The sequence below is a fragment of the Notothenia coriiceps genome, unplaced genomic scaffold (genome assembly GCF_000735185.1).
Source record: "Notothenia coriiceps isolate Sejong01 unplaced genomic scaffold, NC01 NC01_scaffold00037250, whole genome shotgun sequence".
Classification (NCBI taxonomy): domain Eukaryota; kingdom Metazoa; phylum Chordata; class Actinopteri; order Perciformes; family Nototheniidae; genus Notothenia; species Notothenia coriiceps.
Window position 1 is genome coordinate 11,177,958 of NW_011369951.1, and position 16,184 is coordinate 11,194,141.

Consider the following 16,184-nt stretch of genomic DNA (forward strand, 5'->3'; position numbering starts at 1 on the left):
GGCGGGCTAAGGGAGAGTCTTATCTCACCTTGCAGAGATAAACCAGAGAGAGACAGAGGCATTTGAACAGAAAAGCCACACACAGCTTTCTCAACAGACTGTTTGTTTAAAACCTGGTTTAAGGGTTTATGCTCTGCTCTGCCTTCCCTCAGGAATGAGTGGACACTGGCCATTGGCTTCAGGGTGTTTTGGAATGGGAAAAATGGTCACCTTGATCTCTTCTCCTGTGACAGTTTCCAGACAACAGGAGACAAAAAAGAAAAAGGACTTGGCCTAGTTTTTCTCTGCCTCTGACCAGAAACACTCTTTTGGGAATATCCTGACACCCTCTCATGTAGACTTGTGGTATAAATACAACATAAAGACATGTGGTTTTGACAAAGTCGGAAAACAAAACAATTGACCAGTGAACCTTAAGAATTAAATTCACACATCACCATAGGAAAGTACATAAATACATGCTCTCCAAAAATAGCCTTTTGTGGCAGCCAACCAAGATTTTCTACAGAACTATGACACTTCCATCTGATTGACATCCACTCTTTAAATTCTGACATTTCCCTGGCGTCCAACGACACATGCAAAAGTGAATGCTTTAGGACTCTCTACAACGTTATTGTCTGGATAAATAACAGTGGATGTTCAAAATGAATATATTTATAGTTATATGAGGACAGCTATAATAACGTTTGTGTGCCTGGAGGACAAAGCTGACTTTATGTGGCTTTGCCTAAGAGGAAATACTTGGAATCTTGAGCGCGATCAAAAGGAAACCATATTTTCTGATACATTTCCAGCTTGAAATTATTTTTGTGGCAAAGTGAATCTGAAAAGAGTCCATGAAGTCTATGATCTATACTCATAACGGAGGATTTGTTCTTTGACAGTCATTGCTAAGATTTGTCATTGCTGCAATTTTTTTTAAAAGAAGATAACTTTGCCACTAGCAGGAAGGACACATACTAAACATATGCCTTGAGAACAGGTGGAGGCATTCAATAAGTGGTAACAGTTGTATACACATGTAACTCTCCAAGCAACTGTTATTTGAGTAAATAAATAAAAAATCCTTTTTGTAGACAATTTTAATTAAGAGGTGGGTGTGTGAACCCCACCAAGCAATTAGAAAGTATTCATCTGCAAAATTGTCTAAACAATTGTTAATTGCAATGAGCTTCAGCCTAAATAAATATCTGATGAGGTGCACATTTCAGGGAAAATAAAGAATCTTGCTAGAGTCAATATGCATAAATAATGAAATATGTGAGCCTGATGTGAGGCTGAAGGGAGGTGTAATTATGGTCTTAAAGTGATATTAAATTTCATTATGGACTACTTTAACAGCTGATTAGATCAGGTATATGCTCCCATACCTGTGATTCCTGTATAGCTGAGCCTATAGTCTATAATGAAGACAGGTAGGGAATAATATATTTAGAGAAAGGTGGAGATTGGGTACAGCTGGTGCTAGTGGAGAGGTATCTTTCATCTTAAAACGATGTCATTAATTGTTGCATATTAAAAAGCTCCCTGCCAAAAAGAGGGCATCCTGTTCAAGGTGACCTCTGGGGCGTGAAACATCAATGCATCAGGTGCAGGCTAACTGATCTATTGAAGGTGGGAAGCTGGAAGGAATCATAGCAACTTCAAAGAGACCATTGGAAAATATGCAGATAGAAAGAAAGAGAGCACTTACATCAATCAATAATGATGTGGGAAATGTATTCACATTCTGTTGACCAAACGCAGTGCTAAAGGGGAATCATTATTCCGAGCCTCCACCAGAGCGTGATGGCCATGAAGAGTTTAAGAGCATGAATTACATTTAAGAGGAACTTGCATCGTGAACAAACACTGCAGCGCCCAGGGATGAAAGCCAGCTGTCAGGCCACAGTGGCAACTGAGTGCTTCACCACTGAGGACAGTGTCTGTTTGCCAACAGCAAAGAACCGTCTCTGGCCCATTTAGTACCATCTCTTTTTATTTTCTGCAAACAAAAGCAGTCTGCCACTGAGATGACACAAGCTCTTCTCAGTGGCTAACGCTACAGCGTCCGATCAAACACAGAGCTGTGGAACGAGCCCAAAGCCAACACAGTAAAGAGCCCTGAACTAACCAGAAGACATACTGCCAGGCCAACTAAGAGCCATTTAAAGTCCCTTCTGTTTTGGCTCATTTGTTATCCCCGCATCTGCTTTGCATGGAAAAGTGTTCATTTGTCATGAAATAAAGTTAAAGAGAGAAGCAAATGAACACACATAAAATATATATGTTTTTCAAGAGTTTACAAGACTTATATGGGCATATTCCAATGGTCAGTTTTAAAGCGACATAATGCTTTGAACAATATGGCAGATCTGGAGTCATGATAGAAATATTGACATTAGTCTTAAGTAATAGGCCAGAGGCAAAGTCCAATGTCACATAAAAAGGCAGGAAGCCAGGTGAGTGGCAACAGAAAATAGACATCATAAACACAAACCACTCCCTAAGTCATTCAGACTTTATTGCTACACACTGAAGCTCTACCACAGACAAAGAAAAGTATACTAGAACAACAGCAGTAAAATGGCCCAATGCCACGGGACTGCCAGTGAATACAAAATAAGGAAATCATAAAAAAGCCGTCTAGTAGGTAAGATAGTTGAGTCTTCAGGGAGATATCTCAGCTGGCAAGTGCTCAAACAACCCCCAAATGCAGGCACATGTAGCTATAAACACACACACACTCACAGACAAATGCTGCACAAACACACACATCACACTCCCAGGGACACGCACACATACATTCTATGGGAGCATGCTTATAGAGAGTTGCCAGCTGTCGGAGATCTTTAAAAGAACAGAACACCACCTGTCCCCTTATCTTCCCTCAAGAGCCAGGAGAGAATCTCCATCCAACTGGAGCCACCTCCATCTACTCTCTCATCCTAATGGCAGCTTGTCCGTTATTTTCTCTTCAACAATTTATCCCTCTCTTTGTTGTTTTTTACCATCTCTCCTTCTGGGCTTTTGATCTCAAAGCACCAGATTCCGTGCTGTTATTTTCAAGCTCATCAAGGCTCTCCAGACAAGAGAGCAATCTACATGTTGTTGGCAGTCCTTTTGGTGATGAGACCTGATGAGGTTTAGATTTGGGTTAACGTGGACAGTTTTACCAGATGTTGCTCCTGTTGTTGCCAGACAGGAATTTGGTCATCGGGTCAGTGACAGTGTGTGCGTGATGGGCTGCAAGGTGAAGATTTCTCTGTCTATGTGTTTACATTATCTCAGCCTTACACCTCTGTCCTCTCAGTGCCATTGTTATGCTTATGGTTAAGCTGAGCGTTTGGGTGCTGACAGATGGATAGAAGCCAGGCTGAAGCATGGGCAAACTCTGACCAAAGCTAAACCTGGTTTTGCTCTTTTCAGTGTAAACACCAGCTAGTTTGATACCCTCACAGAACTTTGAGAGTAAGCATAAATTATAGTAAAACTATGTCTCTGGAGGTTAGAACAGAGCTACCCGTTCTGCTACAGTCGATGTACTAAGGTAGAGCACAGTGCTAATGGAAGCTTTGCTCGGAATTGTTAAACTAGGGGAGCATTCTCACAATTTGAGCTGGCAGCTAGTCTACTAAAAGCAGCATGTGCCATTTCCAGGTAACCAGCCGTAGTGAGAATGTGTATATGATGGCAGTGCTAATGGGCCAGAGTTCCTTTGGAGAAACATACACACACAGGCGCACACACACACACACACACACACACACACACACACACACACACACACACACACACACACACACACACACACACACACACACACACACACACACACACACACACACACACACACACACACACACACACACACACTGTACACACAGCACAGGAGCACTTTAGCCTGGAAAAGCCTAGTGGAAGAAATTAGTGAAGGCACAACAAGCTGTCTGGGAAACGTGGAGGCCAGGCTGATGTTTTTCAGACAACCTGAGCAGCACTATAGCAGATGGAGGTCACCACTGCATAGCATGGCTAAAATTAACCCAACAGCTTAATGTGAATTAAGCTGGGCCCCTGGGCAGGGAGCTTGCATCCCACAGGATTGAGGCGGGTGCTGGGCAGGCAGTACCAAGCCGGCAGGGACCTGACCGCAGCTGAGGAAAGATTTTTTTTAAATCAGCAGGGTCCCCTCTGTCTCAAAACTGTCAGTCCAACTCCTCTGAGGTTGGAAGTGAATTTACATGCTGGTGGTGAACCTTGGGTAATGTGATTAAATCCTGGCAACGCACTGAGCGATGATTAACTTATTCTCTCTCCTCTCTGTGCCCTTCCATGCCGCTTCTTGCATCTCTGTCAGGCAATCAATAAGCTATTATAGCTCCAAACAGTGGGGAAAATTAACTTATGGCTCCACCTGCAGAGTCGGCGCTCTCCACTAATCCCATTGGTAGGGAAAAACGAGACTGAACGCAAAGGCCAGGTCCCGAGATCATCTGCAACCACACCATGATTGTCATCATGATGCTCACAGAGAAAGTAAAAAAGGTTTTAAGGTCCAAACATGGCACTTTTGCATTGCATTATAAGGCCGTCAGAAAGTAAGAAGAGTAGAGTTACACTTTAATACAAGTACAAGAAAAGGGATACAGGTTACATATGTTTTGAAAACTGGCAGAGGTGAGTGCCAAATCCTCAGCTATTTCTAGGGAAGTGAAGAACTCTGGGACAAGCTATATCCCCTGGTCACTGAGGGGCTTTCTGTCCCATCCATCAGATGGGAGCCAATCGGCTAAACGGAGCAGAGGCACCACTGACAGATTAGAATCTGATACTAGTGCAAGGCGGAGAAAGAGAGAGAATAGAAATGTCACCCCCAAGCCTAACAGCAGTACTATGGTCATACAATACCCGTCCGCACTGAGTCACATGTCAGCTATTTCAAACTTACCCACAGCAACTAACTACTGTTTGAATTTTGAAAGGATCCTCTCCACTTTTCTCCTTTTACACATGACGTCCCCATGTCTGCCTTTTATCCAACTCTTTGCGGTATATAGTTACATGGAGATCCTTTTGTGTCCTTGACACACCCTGTTCAGAAAGGTCACGCAGGCACAAAGAAGAGGTGAGGGTGTATCTGTTCTATTCATCGTGTAGTCAGGCTGCCCTTCTCTTTATGGTCCTAATTACAATATTATATATGTTTAAATACACTCCATTGAGGATGATTGCGATCAGCGTGTATGTTGTTAAGCCTAGAGTGTATAAACAATAGTCTCTCAAGCTAATACTATGAGACAGAACTGAAACTGAATATTGCAGATATGAACTGCATACTCTCAATTATGTTCAGTGTTAGCTTGTTGCTTTCACTGTTCATCCATTTCTTTTTATGTCTTTTGTCATTAGTGCATTATTACCATGGTGATGGAGTCAATCCATCCATTTGTAATGTGAGACCAAGTATGCTGAGGATCTGAGGCTTATACATGAACTGCTATCATTACAGAGAGGTCAGAATAACAGAAAGCTTGCATGAGAAGTACACAGTGATAATGAGCAACAACTCTCAAGTCATACTGACCCTATTTCAGGACACACTCATGTATCTGTGACACGACAAGGAGAAACTAATTTTCTCCCAATTGTTGCCTTAATGATATTAGCTACCACGGCAACCAAGGACAATTAGATGACAATTGAATGCCATCATGTATCCTCTGTTTGCGTTTGTCATTGACTGATGGCAGGGCCGATACTGTCGACAGTCAGCATAGACTGCATTTCATTTGTAGTCCGACAGCACAGATCATTATCACTGTTTAGCTCTACTACATCACCAGCTATTTCTCCTTGTCTTACTCCAGGCTCAGCAACATGCAACTATAATAAAATGTCAGATGCCCCCCCCCCCCCCCCTTTTTCCAGTCCCTTCTTCTTTGCAAAGGCCTACTGTAGGACATAAAGTATCTCTTCACCTCAATCTTTGTCTTTTCACAGGAGAAAGAGTGAGGGAAAGCAATAAAGGAGAGGGAGAAATAGAAAGGAGAGGAAAACATGAGATAGCATGTTGGAAAGGGAAGACATATCAGATAAAGGCTGACACAGCACGAGGGGGCACAGCCACTGTTTCCTGTCTTATCAGTTCATTGAACCTGAGCCGAATCCGCCTCTGTTCCTATCGCTATGGGTGAGCAACTACAACTTTTCCTCTCCACGCCTCCACAAACCATATCATTTTAGAATGTACAGATGCCATTGATATTAGGGATAGAGCATTACATCATTTCACAGTTCATTGTCAATGATATATCCAGAACCGACAATGTGATTATTGCTGTGTCATTATATTCACATACTATATGTTGCTCTCTTTGCTAAGAAATTAACATGACTGCCCTTGTTTCATTTCGCGAAAGCAGCTGAAACTCTGTATTCTGGAGCAAGCTTGTCAAGTACGTGCCTGACATTTCACTGTTCTTGTTTTGTACCCATTCTATATTTCAACCGAGCGTTCACAGCAAGGTGTCTGCACTCCGTTGAGAGTTAGAGGTTAGCTGAAAAACTATCAATAGGTGGCGAATTGGTGAGGTGTCTCCTGGGAGTAAACAGTGAAAACATGGGGGGAAGAAAAAATAGGCTGGGTGTGCCCCTTCAGCACATTTTTCTTTGCTGAAATGTTGTCTAAAAATCCCTGAAGTTCCAGTCTCCAAACCCCTAATCCTCCCTTGCTCCATCGTCCTGGATCGACGAGCATGATAGAAGGTTTCGAGTGAGGGCTTAACCTTGGTTTAATAACCAGAGCATGTGCGCAGAGCAGAACACCTCGTCATATGACCAGATACCAGAATTCAAGCGTGCACGCACACACTTCACATACACATACACATACACACACACATGCACGCAGACTCTCTGGCCACAAGAGAGGCTCAGACCAAGAGGAGATTACACCTCACAACAAGAGTAATACCCAGGTCTCTGCAGAAGAAGCGGAGATTAGAGTCAGCAACATGCATTCATCTGGTTTTCACAAGCACTGACACACAGCTTATCACCAGGAGCATTTATCACGTATGGAGCAGAACAAAAGACACACCTCAGACTAATATGGAAACATGTTGATAAAAGGTGGACTAAAAACATGCACACACACAAACAATGTTGTTTTAAGAGGGGAGGAAGTGAAGGCACTCAGCTATCAGTGGTCCTCCTGAGTGGAAGTATAGGACCACTGGACTAAAGAGCTCACAAACTCACTATCTTATCTGCTCTAGACTAGCACTTCATAATGTTAATATCATACTTCACTATCCTGGGAGCCTGCACCTATCCTACAACCCATGATCCTGTTCTGAGCTATAGCCAGAGGCAAGGATTACATAGAGATGAATAAGCAGTCACTGTGGCGACCAAAAGAAACGCTCTGACGCACAAGAGTTTAGGAAAGGCCCTCGGTAGCTCTACTTTTTCAAAGACCTTTTCCGAGATATCTGGGCAATGTCAGTGTGTGTAAATTGATGGACTGTTACAACCTCCAAAGAAACAGAGGAAAGTGCTTAAAGTGGAACACATAAGTTTGGATTCCCTTACTTGTTAACATTAACTACATGAATGCACAGAGGAAATCCAAAAAGTCAAAAACGGAAAGGAAAGTCGGTGTGAAACCGTGCTGTTTGGCACATCAATCATATTTCATTCTGTATCTTGACATAGATCAAACAGACAAATATCTATAACACTAAATGGACCAACCCAAGCCATAAAGAAACATTTGATGTCACCAGTAAAAAGTACCGCTTTCATCAAGGCTCTGTATTTATTGCTTTATGGTGCAATTTCCTAAATTCCACTCGTGACAGTCTGATAATGCAGATGATAAGAGCAGAGAGCGGGTGACGGGAAATCACGTGATATTATATCTTGCTTGGATCATTTTCCTAGCCTTAAAATTCCAAACTGTGCTGAATTATGTGTTCATGCTGTGTTTTCTCTAAGACACACAGACAGGAGGAATGAAAGGGGCTCTGGTGGACTTTTGGAGGCCATGTCTCTCTCGTCTTCCTCGGTACAGTAGGCTGTCAGGGACGGGTGAAGCATGGAGTGATTGATGGGACTTTGGGCAGGCTCCTTTACCCATGTCTGTACACCTGCCCCTTTAGCTCATGTACAGACTCCTTCACATTACACTGCGAGACATTGTTCACTAAACCAGTGCAGACACACTGGCAGATTGATGGAATCAAACACATACACACACCTCAAATTCCCCCCAAACTCAGCAAATGTTGCCTCACCACCCATACTTGTTTTATCGCAGGCTTCATTCTAATATAAACTAATCCATTCATACCACTATTTCTTACTCTGTAGGATGTGTGCTCTGTATAGGCTTATTGCCAGTGTTTGCTGTGCAACAACACAAAGCAGCTAAAACCCAGTAAAAAGCTGCCCTGTTCTGGAACTTATCCGCTTCTACACTGCACTCTTTCCCGTGGTGAACATTTTGAGCTCTTGGCCTCGCATCTAGCCAGCAGTATTAGTTTTGGTAGGGGAGGGTTGTGTGTGGGCGGGCTTTATGCTTGTTTTTTGCTCAAACCGTGCTCTAAAAATCCCCAAATCAGTGTGACATTTGACATATTTTACATGACTGAAAGAGACATGAGCATTTTTTTTTTTATCCACTGCTGCTGTCACTGCAGGGAGTGTTGGGTGACTTATGTTGGCCACTATCTGCCAGTATGTGTCTCACACATTTAAAAATGGTCAATGTGTTGAGGTACACATCCAGGTTACTAACAAGCACAGCATGCTTTCAGAGGGTCCACACATTTTTCTTATGCCAGTTTTTGTGCAGAACATGGCATTTAGGTGGCAACCAAACACAGGACATAATGCAGGTCTAATTACATGGATTGCATTGATTTATGCAAACACCCTGAAGTGCTAAATTGGCTAGGTTCAACAGACCACACGCAACATGCATGATAAAAATGTCTCTCTGCATATATGGATTAATAGAAGACTAATTGAAATGCGTGTGTGGAACATATCTTCCCTGCAGAGGTTTCACAAAGACTTAGCTGACAGTTATGTGCTGGAGGGGGGCAGTGTAATTAAACAGTAGCCAGTTGTTTCTAATGTACTGAAATTCTAGATTAAAAGCATTAAACTGAAAAAGCCAATAGCATCAGTACACACACACCATCTCTTCAGAGTAAGATACACTTAAAATAAGCCATCATTTATTAAATGAAAGTACAGGGATTTGTCTGAAAGCCAATTGCATGACAACAAAACTGTTTACACTGGTAAGAGTTTTCTAAGCGAGTCAGAGTTCAGCTTTGACATCCTCACGCACACACACAGACTGTGGAAGGGGTCTGCATTCTAACATAAAACAGATTGGAGAGGAGGCCAAGGAGCGTCTATGGTGTGAGCCCACGCCGCTGCTGCTGCATTTTGACTCATGAAGCAGACCCTGGCTGTGCCCTTTGCACCAATTTGCTCTGAACCTCCCTGAGACAAATAACTGCCACAGAGCTGTAACACACTCTGCCTACAGTCCCCTGGCAGCTCGCCAACACACTCACTGCTGCTTCTGCTGGGGCTAGCTGTCCACCGTTTTTTATTCTGTTCTTGCTCTCTGCTTCTATTTCTCTACCTCACTCAATTTATTTCACTCTTCACCTCAGTCTCGTTTAAAGTTTTACATTCTTTATTATTTGCTAAATAAGAAGGTTACAGGAGTAAACATGGTATCCAAAAACAAAGAGAGCTGATGCACGTTATCGCCACTCTTGCAATAAGTTAGTGAAAGGCAAACACTATTATAAACAAAAACTGTGGCAAGGGGAAGTGAGGAGAGCTGTTTCAGTCATGGGGTTGGTTTGTTTCAGTGGGGAAATAAAAGAGAGTAGAAAGCATAAATGGGTGAGGGCAGAGGAAAAATAAATATTAGATAGAGTAAACTCAGATCTGTAAAGAGAAGGGGTGTGAGGTTGGGGGTGCTGAAGAACAAAACACGAAGACCCTCAGTCTTTGAGATACAACATATGTAGTATAAGGGATTTTCTGTGAGAAAGACAAAAAGGTCTTCATATTCGTGGGTGGTGGCCATGCTGCCTTTAGACAGGCGCATGCTAGCCAACTGTCCTCCGCTCTGTAGATGACCCTTAAGCATGGCCCCCAATCTGTCACAATGAAATCTGCCTGCTTCAACATATCCAATGCCCCGACCTTCTCCCACTAAGATTCGGCAAAGTCAGCTGGCTGCACATGATGACAGAGATTTCACAGAAGCATCAAGATCAGTTAGATACTCAGATAAACTTGGTGGACTAGAGTTATATGCAATGTGCCAAATTCAAGTAAACACCCCTTCGCTTCTGTTGTTATTGGCTGTAAAAAGTCAACTTTGCCTCTGGAGAGAGGAGTCTGTGTGTGGATATAAGGCCTACAGCCAACCCTGTGCGGTCAGCACTATGCAGTCAGCCAGGCCACCAGACAGCAGGCCCTGAGGTTATCGCCTGCTCAAGTGGAGCAGTGTGCTGTCCATTACCTCCCTTTACTATCTCCGCATCCAGGGAAAGGGAAACAAGCTATTCATAGAGCCTCTCAGGGGCTCTGACACTGTGCTGGGTAAATTACAGCGACATGTCACAGAGATTACAGTACAAAACATATTTTGTGGCTATATCTTTATTGGTAATTGCTTAATAGGAGCGAGCACATTCTCTAATACTTCAGAATTCTCTTACAGATGTATTCAGCTTTTGGTGAAAGCATGAATGAAATCTAAAGATAAATAAGTTATGGAAACATAATTTATGACCTATTACTTTTAGGTGGTATTTCCATGTGGCCTTACTCTTAATTATTTATCAACTGGCAGTCATTGAGCATAGAGGAACTACACTTTGTTATGTTGACATCTCTAATACAAAGCAAACAATCACATAATAGGGAAGGAATCTTATCTTAAGACTGTTTGAATACACAAGGCAAACAGGATTCCTGGTGAATGCATTAGCCCCGACTTTGGGTTAAGAGGCTCAGATAGAGAGATTGTGGGCTGTACTGTACATGCGGTTAATGATAAACCAAATAAACTGGGTTAGCTCTTCTAGCCTGGCAAAACAGGACTTGATGAAACTTGGATTATGTTAACAATCGCTGTTGAGTAGGGGAAACTGTAAAAGCCAGGGTCTTAGAATAACATCTCCAAAAAGTTGTGTTTTAAGCGTTTAAAGTGAAAACGTTAGAGGGGGAGAGCTAGTCAAAGTAAACACAATTAAAACCACCACTTCCTTCTTTGGAGTTTCATTGGACATTAAAAGCCTGGTTGTTCCATCAACACAGTCTTCATCTGGGTAAAACAGCCCCTCTACACTGTTCAATGAATAGCAGTTAAGGTATGACAAGCATCTTTAATGGCAGTAAAACATTCAAAATGCTCTAAAACGTTCTAATACACTCTTAAGAGCCAGATGTATTGCTTGTAGTTTCTTTTCTCTGGAGTTTTAATGAAGCCTTGAGTGTTTCTGGGCTTTTTCAGTTTATACTGCCTTTTTTCTTAGGCAAGGTTCCATCCCGGTTGCTCCGACAACATAATTATATGTAGTTAGGCATGAGCTGCATAGAGGGGAGTCAGAGACACCAACTAAGCGAGAAGGATAGAGAGGGCTGGAGCACAGTAGCTTGTCATTATGGGTCTTTTTGAACCTTATACAAAGCAAGCAGCCCAAACTTGAGATTGAGCCAATGGTACTTTGTACTCTGGTCGTCGTAGGTCCTGCCAAGTGTCTTGTTTTTCTACTTGGAAAACCCACCTCTAAAATAAACACTATATATCATCTACTTCTGGGGAAATATTTGTAGCTTTCTGACCTGTGGAAACTTATGTTGTGCCAGAGACGTGAGTTCCCGTGAGGCTTTCTTATTTCCATATTTTATGTTATTCATTTGCCTCTAAATAAGTTAGGATGATTACATTTAAATTGTGCAGAATAATTTGTTGTGCATAAGCTTGGCAGGTATTACATATTGCAGAATATATGAGGACAAGACACCATCTGGACCACCACTCACCCAGCGCAATATCAAGTAGCCTCTAACGGTATCTTATGCATTTTACTAAAATATCACAAATCAGCCTTAATAGCAGGGCAGCTTTGTCACATATGTACCCTCAAGAGATCCCTCTAATACAGCTTAAATACGAGAAAGAAAGCCTAACTCTGTGTGACCAACACCTCATTCCCAAGACCATTAGCCTCAAATAGCAAGGAGAGGTTGCCAAGCAAGGCAACCTCCCATACTCCATGTTCAAAAACATGTACACATTTAAACACACACAAACAGACACACACACACAAACACACACATACACAAACACACATACTTCTTTCTTCCCCCATCTTGATTAGATTACAGTGAGCGGGTTGGTGACAGCCTCTGGGCATGCTAAAAGAGTGGTTGATATCTGAGCTCTCCTCCTCATCCTTCACTCTCAGCAAGTCAAGAGAGCACAGAGATACTCTATCTGAAAAGCTGACCTCACCAACGAAAGCAGCCTTTCAAGAATCATGGGAACAAATTTGTCAACACAGGTTAACACTCGCAGAAAGTCTAAATGGTAAGAGTCCTTTTCTCTCTCACTACATTACATACCCACTGACTGTCAAATATACTCATTAATACAGTATGTCTCCAAGCCTGCTTGTTGACCCTAAAGATGCTTAAATCCCCTTTACATCAACACTAGCCCGTTGTTGCGTGAGCGTGAGTGTGGCAGACAATAAAGGGAACCTCTGATACTTCAATGAAATGATTGGGAAAGCTCTTCATTAAAAGATGACTTAACACAGATGAAAAATTGCATTCCTTCTGATATAAAACCTCATATCTATCTCTCTGACAAAAAGCAGAATCAGGGCCAAACCAAAAGGGCTTTGTTCCCATTGTAGCTCTTGACCACCTACAGAGGGACCTTTAGAGAAGCACTCACCCTGGAATGATCAGGCCAGTTCTCCCCCAAGGCTCAGCAGGCCTACAGAGACCGCTGGGCCAAACACATCCTGCCCATCTCCTAAGAGATTATCCAACTCAATGAACACATTGAGCACAGAAACACTGAAGGAAACTGGAGCCTGCTATTCAGCTGCATCCTAACCCAAACTCTTCCATTCACACCCACACTAGAGGCGAAGAAGAAACAAGAAGGCATGCTGCACTTACTGGCTACTTCCAGAGAGGCATTGTGGCTCGCTGCTTCTCCCAGGTAGTTGCGGGCAACACAGACGTAGGAACCTTCATCCGGCTTGCTCCGTCGTCCGTGGACGATGCGTAGAAAAAAGAGGGAGCCACTGGGCAGCAGCATGCGCTGAGAACGGGGATTGTCCCTGTCCGTTTCCACCCGCTCTCCATCCTTGTACCACTCCACTGTCGGGGTAGGCCGCCCCTCAGCTTTACAGTTGAGGGTGGCGGGCTCCCCTTTGGAGACAATCAGGTCAGAGGGGTGTTCCACAATCCGGGGTGGGGTGTCCTCTTGGCGTAGACGAGATCCTGAAAATAAATGAAAATAGTTCAAGTTTACATCTTGCAGCATTTAAACCCATGATTGGATTTTAAAGTCCTTATTTTGATAATAAAATGTGGCACACAGGGCAACCAGGCATGTTATCGTGGACTCAAAAGCACATTATGAAAGACAGCTATAATGTAATTAGCATTGAAAGCCTCATTTAAATACCTTGCACATATGTATACATATTTGAACCCTACAAGATTAGTATTCCATTTCATTATTGAAAGTACAAACAAATGTAGGTTTATGTTCTAAGGTTTGACTGTGTAAACCTATAGTGCCTTTCTGTTCTTCTGTTCGGCTCTGCAGACACAATTTTAAACTTTTTAACTTGAAAAAGTATACTTCTTAGCTCCTTAACCAAATGCAGAAAATATAATTGGAAAGGAGTGGATTGTATTATTTCAGGAACAATAACAGGCACTGCAAATACAAATAAAGAGCAAATTAACTACCAATCTGTGAGAGAAGTCACCCTTTAATTACACTTACAGCTCCTTTAGCAAACCCTAGCAATGCTCCAGCTATGTGACTCATTTCTCAGATCAAAGAGCAAAAAGGGATAAATAGAAAGCAACAGTACACAAGAATATGACACACCTTTAAAGCAAAAGGAAATTAAAAGATAAAATATAAGATATGGATGCAGTGCCTAACTTTGGGACAAAGAAGGAGTAGAGATTACATATTGAACAAAGACAGAGCTGCCAACAGCAATGCCAAGGGGGTTAACACCTCAGTGCTATCTCAGGCCATTACTGTTGCTCTCCGACCAGTCAGCTGTGGCTATCAAACCTGCTTTACATGCAAATTAGCTTCCTGTTGTTAATTCCTGAGGGGTGGGACTTGGTGGTTGTGTGCCTACACACACTAGTATGTGTATGTGTGTGTGAGGATGAGAGCATGTTTTTTCCTCCCACTTGCCATATCTCCCAACATAGGCCTTTGGAGCCCTTTCAGGAACCAATTAAAAAGAGTCTGGTCTAATTGGAGGCACAGGCCAGCAATTAATTTACCCAGCATCCCGTGAACTTGCCACAATGTCTCATCTCTGTGCCCTCCACCCATCCCCCGTTACCCTATAAAAATGTGGTGCTGAGGAGGCATCTTCTTGTGGTAGCCATATATTTTACGTATAGTCAGCATAATCAGTGACAGCTCTGTGGAAAGATTAATCACTTTACGCATGTGTAATGTGGTCAATGACATATAATTAATCCAGTACCCCAATGAAGGACATCATGATTACAAGTCTTGTCAAGTTATTCCTAAACTATGACAGGGTGGACTTTTTTACACTTTTGTGTTTATATCCTTAACAAACAAAAAGAAAGTGAAATGGTTGTGAACGGCTGTAATTGTATCCAATGAGCCACAAAATAAAAAATATACCGTTTTTTTTTCATCACACACATATAAATGTTTTCAGTCAGCCTATAGTTGAAATTAATTAATTGATATTCTGCACTTGAGGTTAAATGGTGTTAGAGATACAATTAAAATTTAATGGATGCAATACAACAACACAGTATTCAAAATGAGCCATTCAAAACTACTGTATTTAGAGCGAATAGACTAAAGCCAATCAGTTGATGATTAATTGTTCAGTGGCCACACAAACAGTAAGCCTCACACAGAAATCAGTGTAATGCTGAATGTCATTCTATAGCAACTCAGAGGATATGAAAAGGACGTCTTTGGAGAGTAAAACATAAAGACAGAAACAGATGGAGAAATAGACCGAGAGAGTGTCATATCAAGCCTGGAGCAAGAATGAATAAGTCTGCTATGTGACGTGGAGTAAAGTGTATAAAAAATACATGTCTCTGCTTCCTGGCTATTGGAGCTGCCTGAACCACTACCAGGCTAATTAGCTCCATTTTGTAATCTACTCCCGTCAGAAGCTCTTGAACCTACAAACCATATGTTAACGAGGCCAAGCCCTTTGGTCCGGGCAGCATAATAAAGCAAAGAGCTGAGCTAACACTACTCGCTATGCTAACTTTCACAGGCCCATTATCACCACAGTGACTGCACCACTACCATTGCCATTCAACACCAGAAAAGGCAGGCTAATATGTTTTATTAAAGAGGACTTTGATGAGCTCCGCTGCTATCTGCTCTCCCCGTTCCCTTCCTGATTTAGATAGCGCCCCTCTAATTTAAAAATGGTCTGAAGTTTGGGATTTTATGGGGGAACCATTAACTATTTAGATGTGGCCCACTGTGCGGAGAGCTGTGCAGCAGGCAGTGCAGTGTTTGATCTGTGCCTGTTTACTGTAGATGATTACAGCAGATCTGCATTATTAACATGCAAAACAGAGCATTAAATATAAAGTGTCCTGTTACAGGGAAGCTAAGTAGGTAAATATGCTGTAAATTCACCAGTCCATATTGGACTCTAAAAAGTGTGAGAGTGGGCGTGTATGTTTTCAGGGCGTTTGCGTGGGTGCGAGAATGTATCAGTTACACAATGCTATTATGCTTTCCATGTTCCTGATTGAATTCATTAAGTGTGTGTGTGTGTGTGTGTGTGTGTGTGTGTGTGTGTGTGTGTGTGTGTGTGTGTGTGTGTGTGATGTGTGTGTGTGTGTGTGTGTGTGTGTGTGTG

At 42.4% G+C, this 16,184-nt stretch overlaps 1 protein-coding gene across 4 annotated transcripts in view; it reads right to left on the minus strand.

Annotated features, from left to right (window-relative positions):
• robo1 (roundabout, axon guidance receptor, homolog 1 (Drosophila)) overlaps positions 1 to 16,184 on the minus strand; it is a 173,537-nt gene that overhangs the window by 98,899 nt on the left and 58,454 nt on the right. For all 4 annotated transcript variants that reach the window (XM_010796292.1, XM_010796291.1, XM_010796290.1 and 1 more), the window contains exon 2: positions 13,225 to 13,551. In XM_010796292.1, the coding sequence (XP_010794594.1) occupies positions 13,225 to 13,551 (327 nt within the window). The remainder of the gene's footprint in view (positions 1 to 13,224; positions 13,552 to 16,184) is intronic.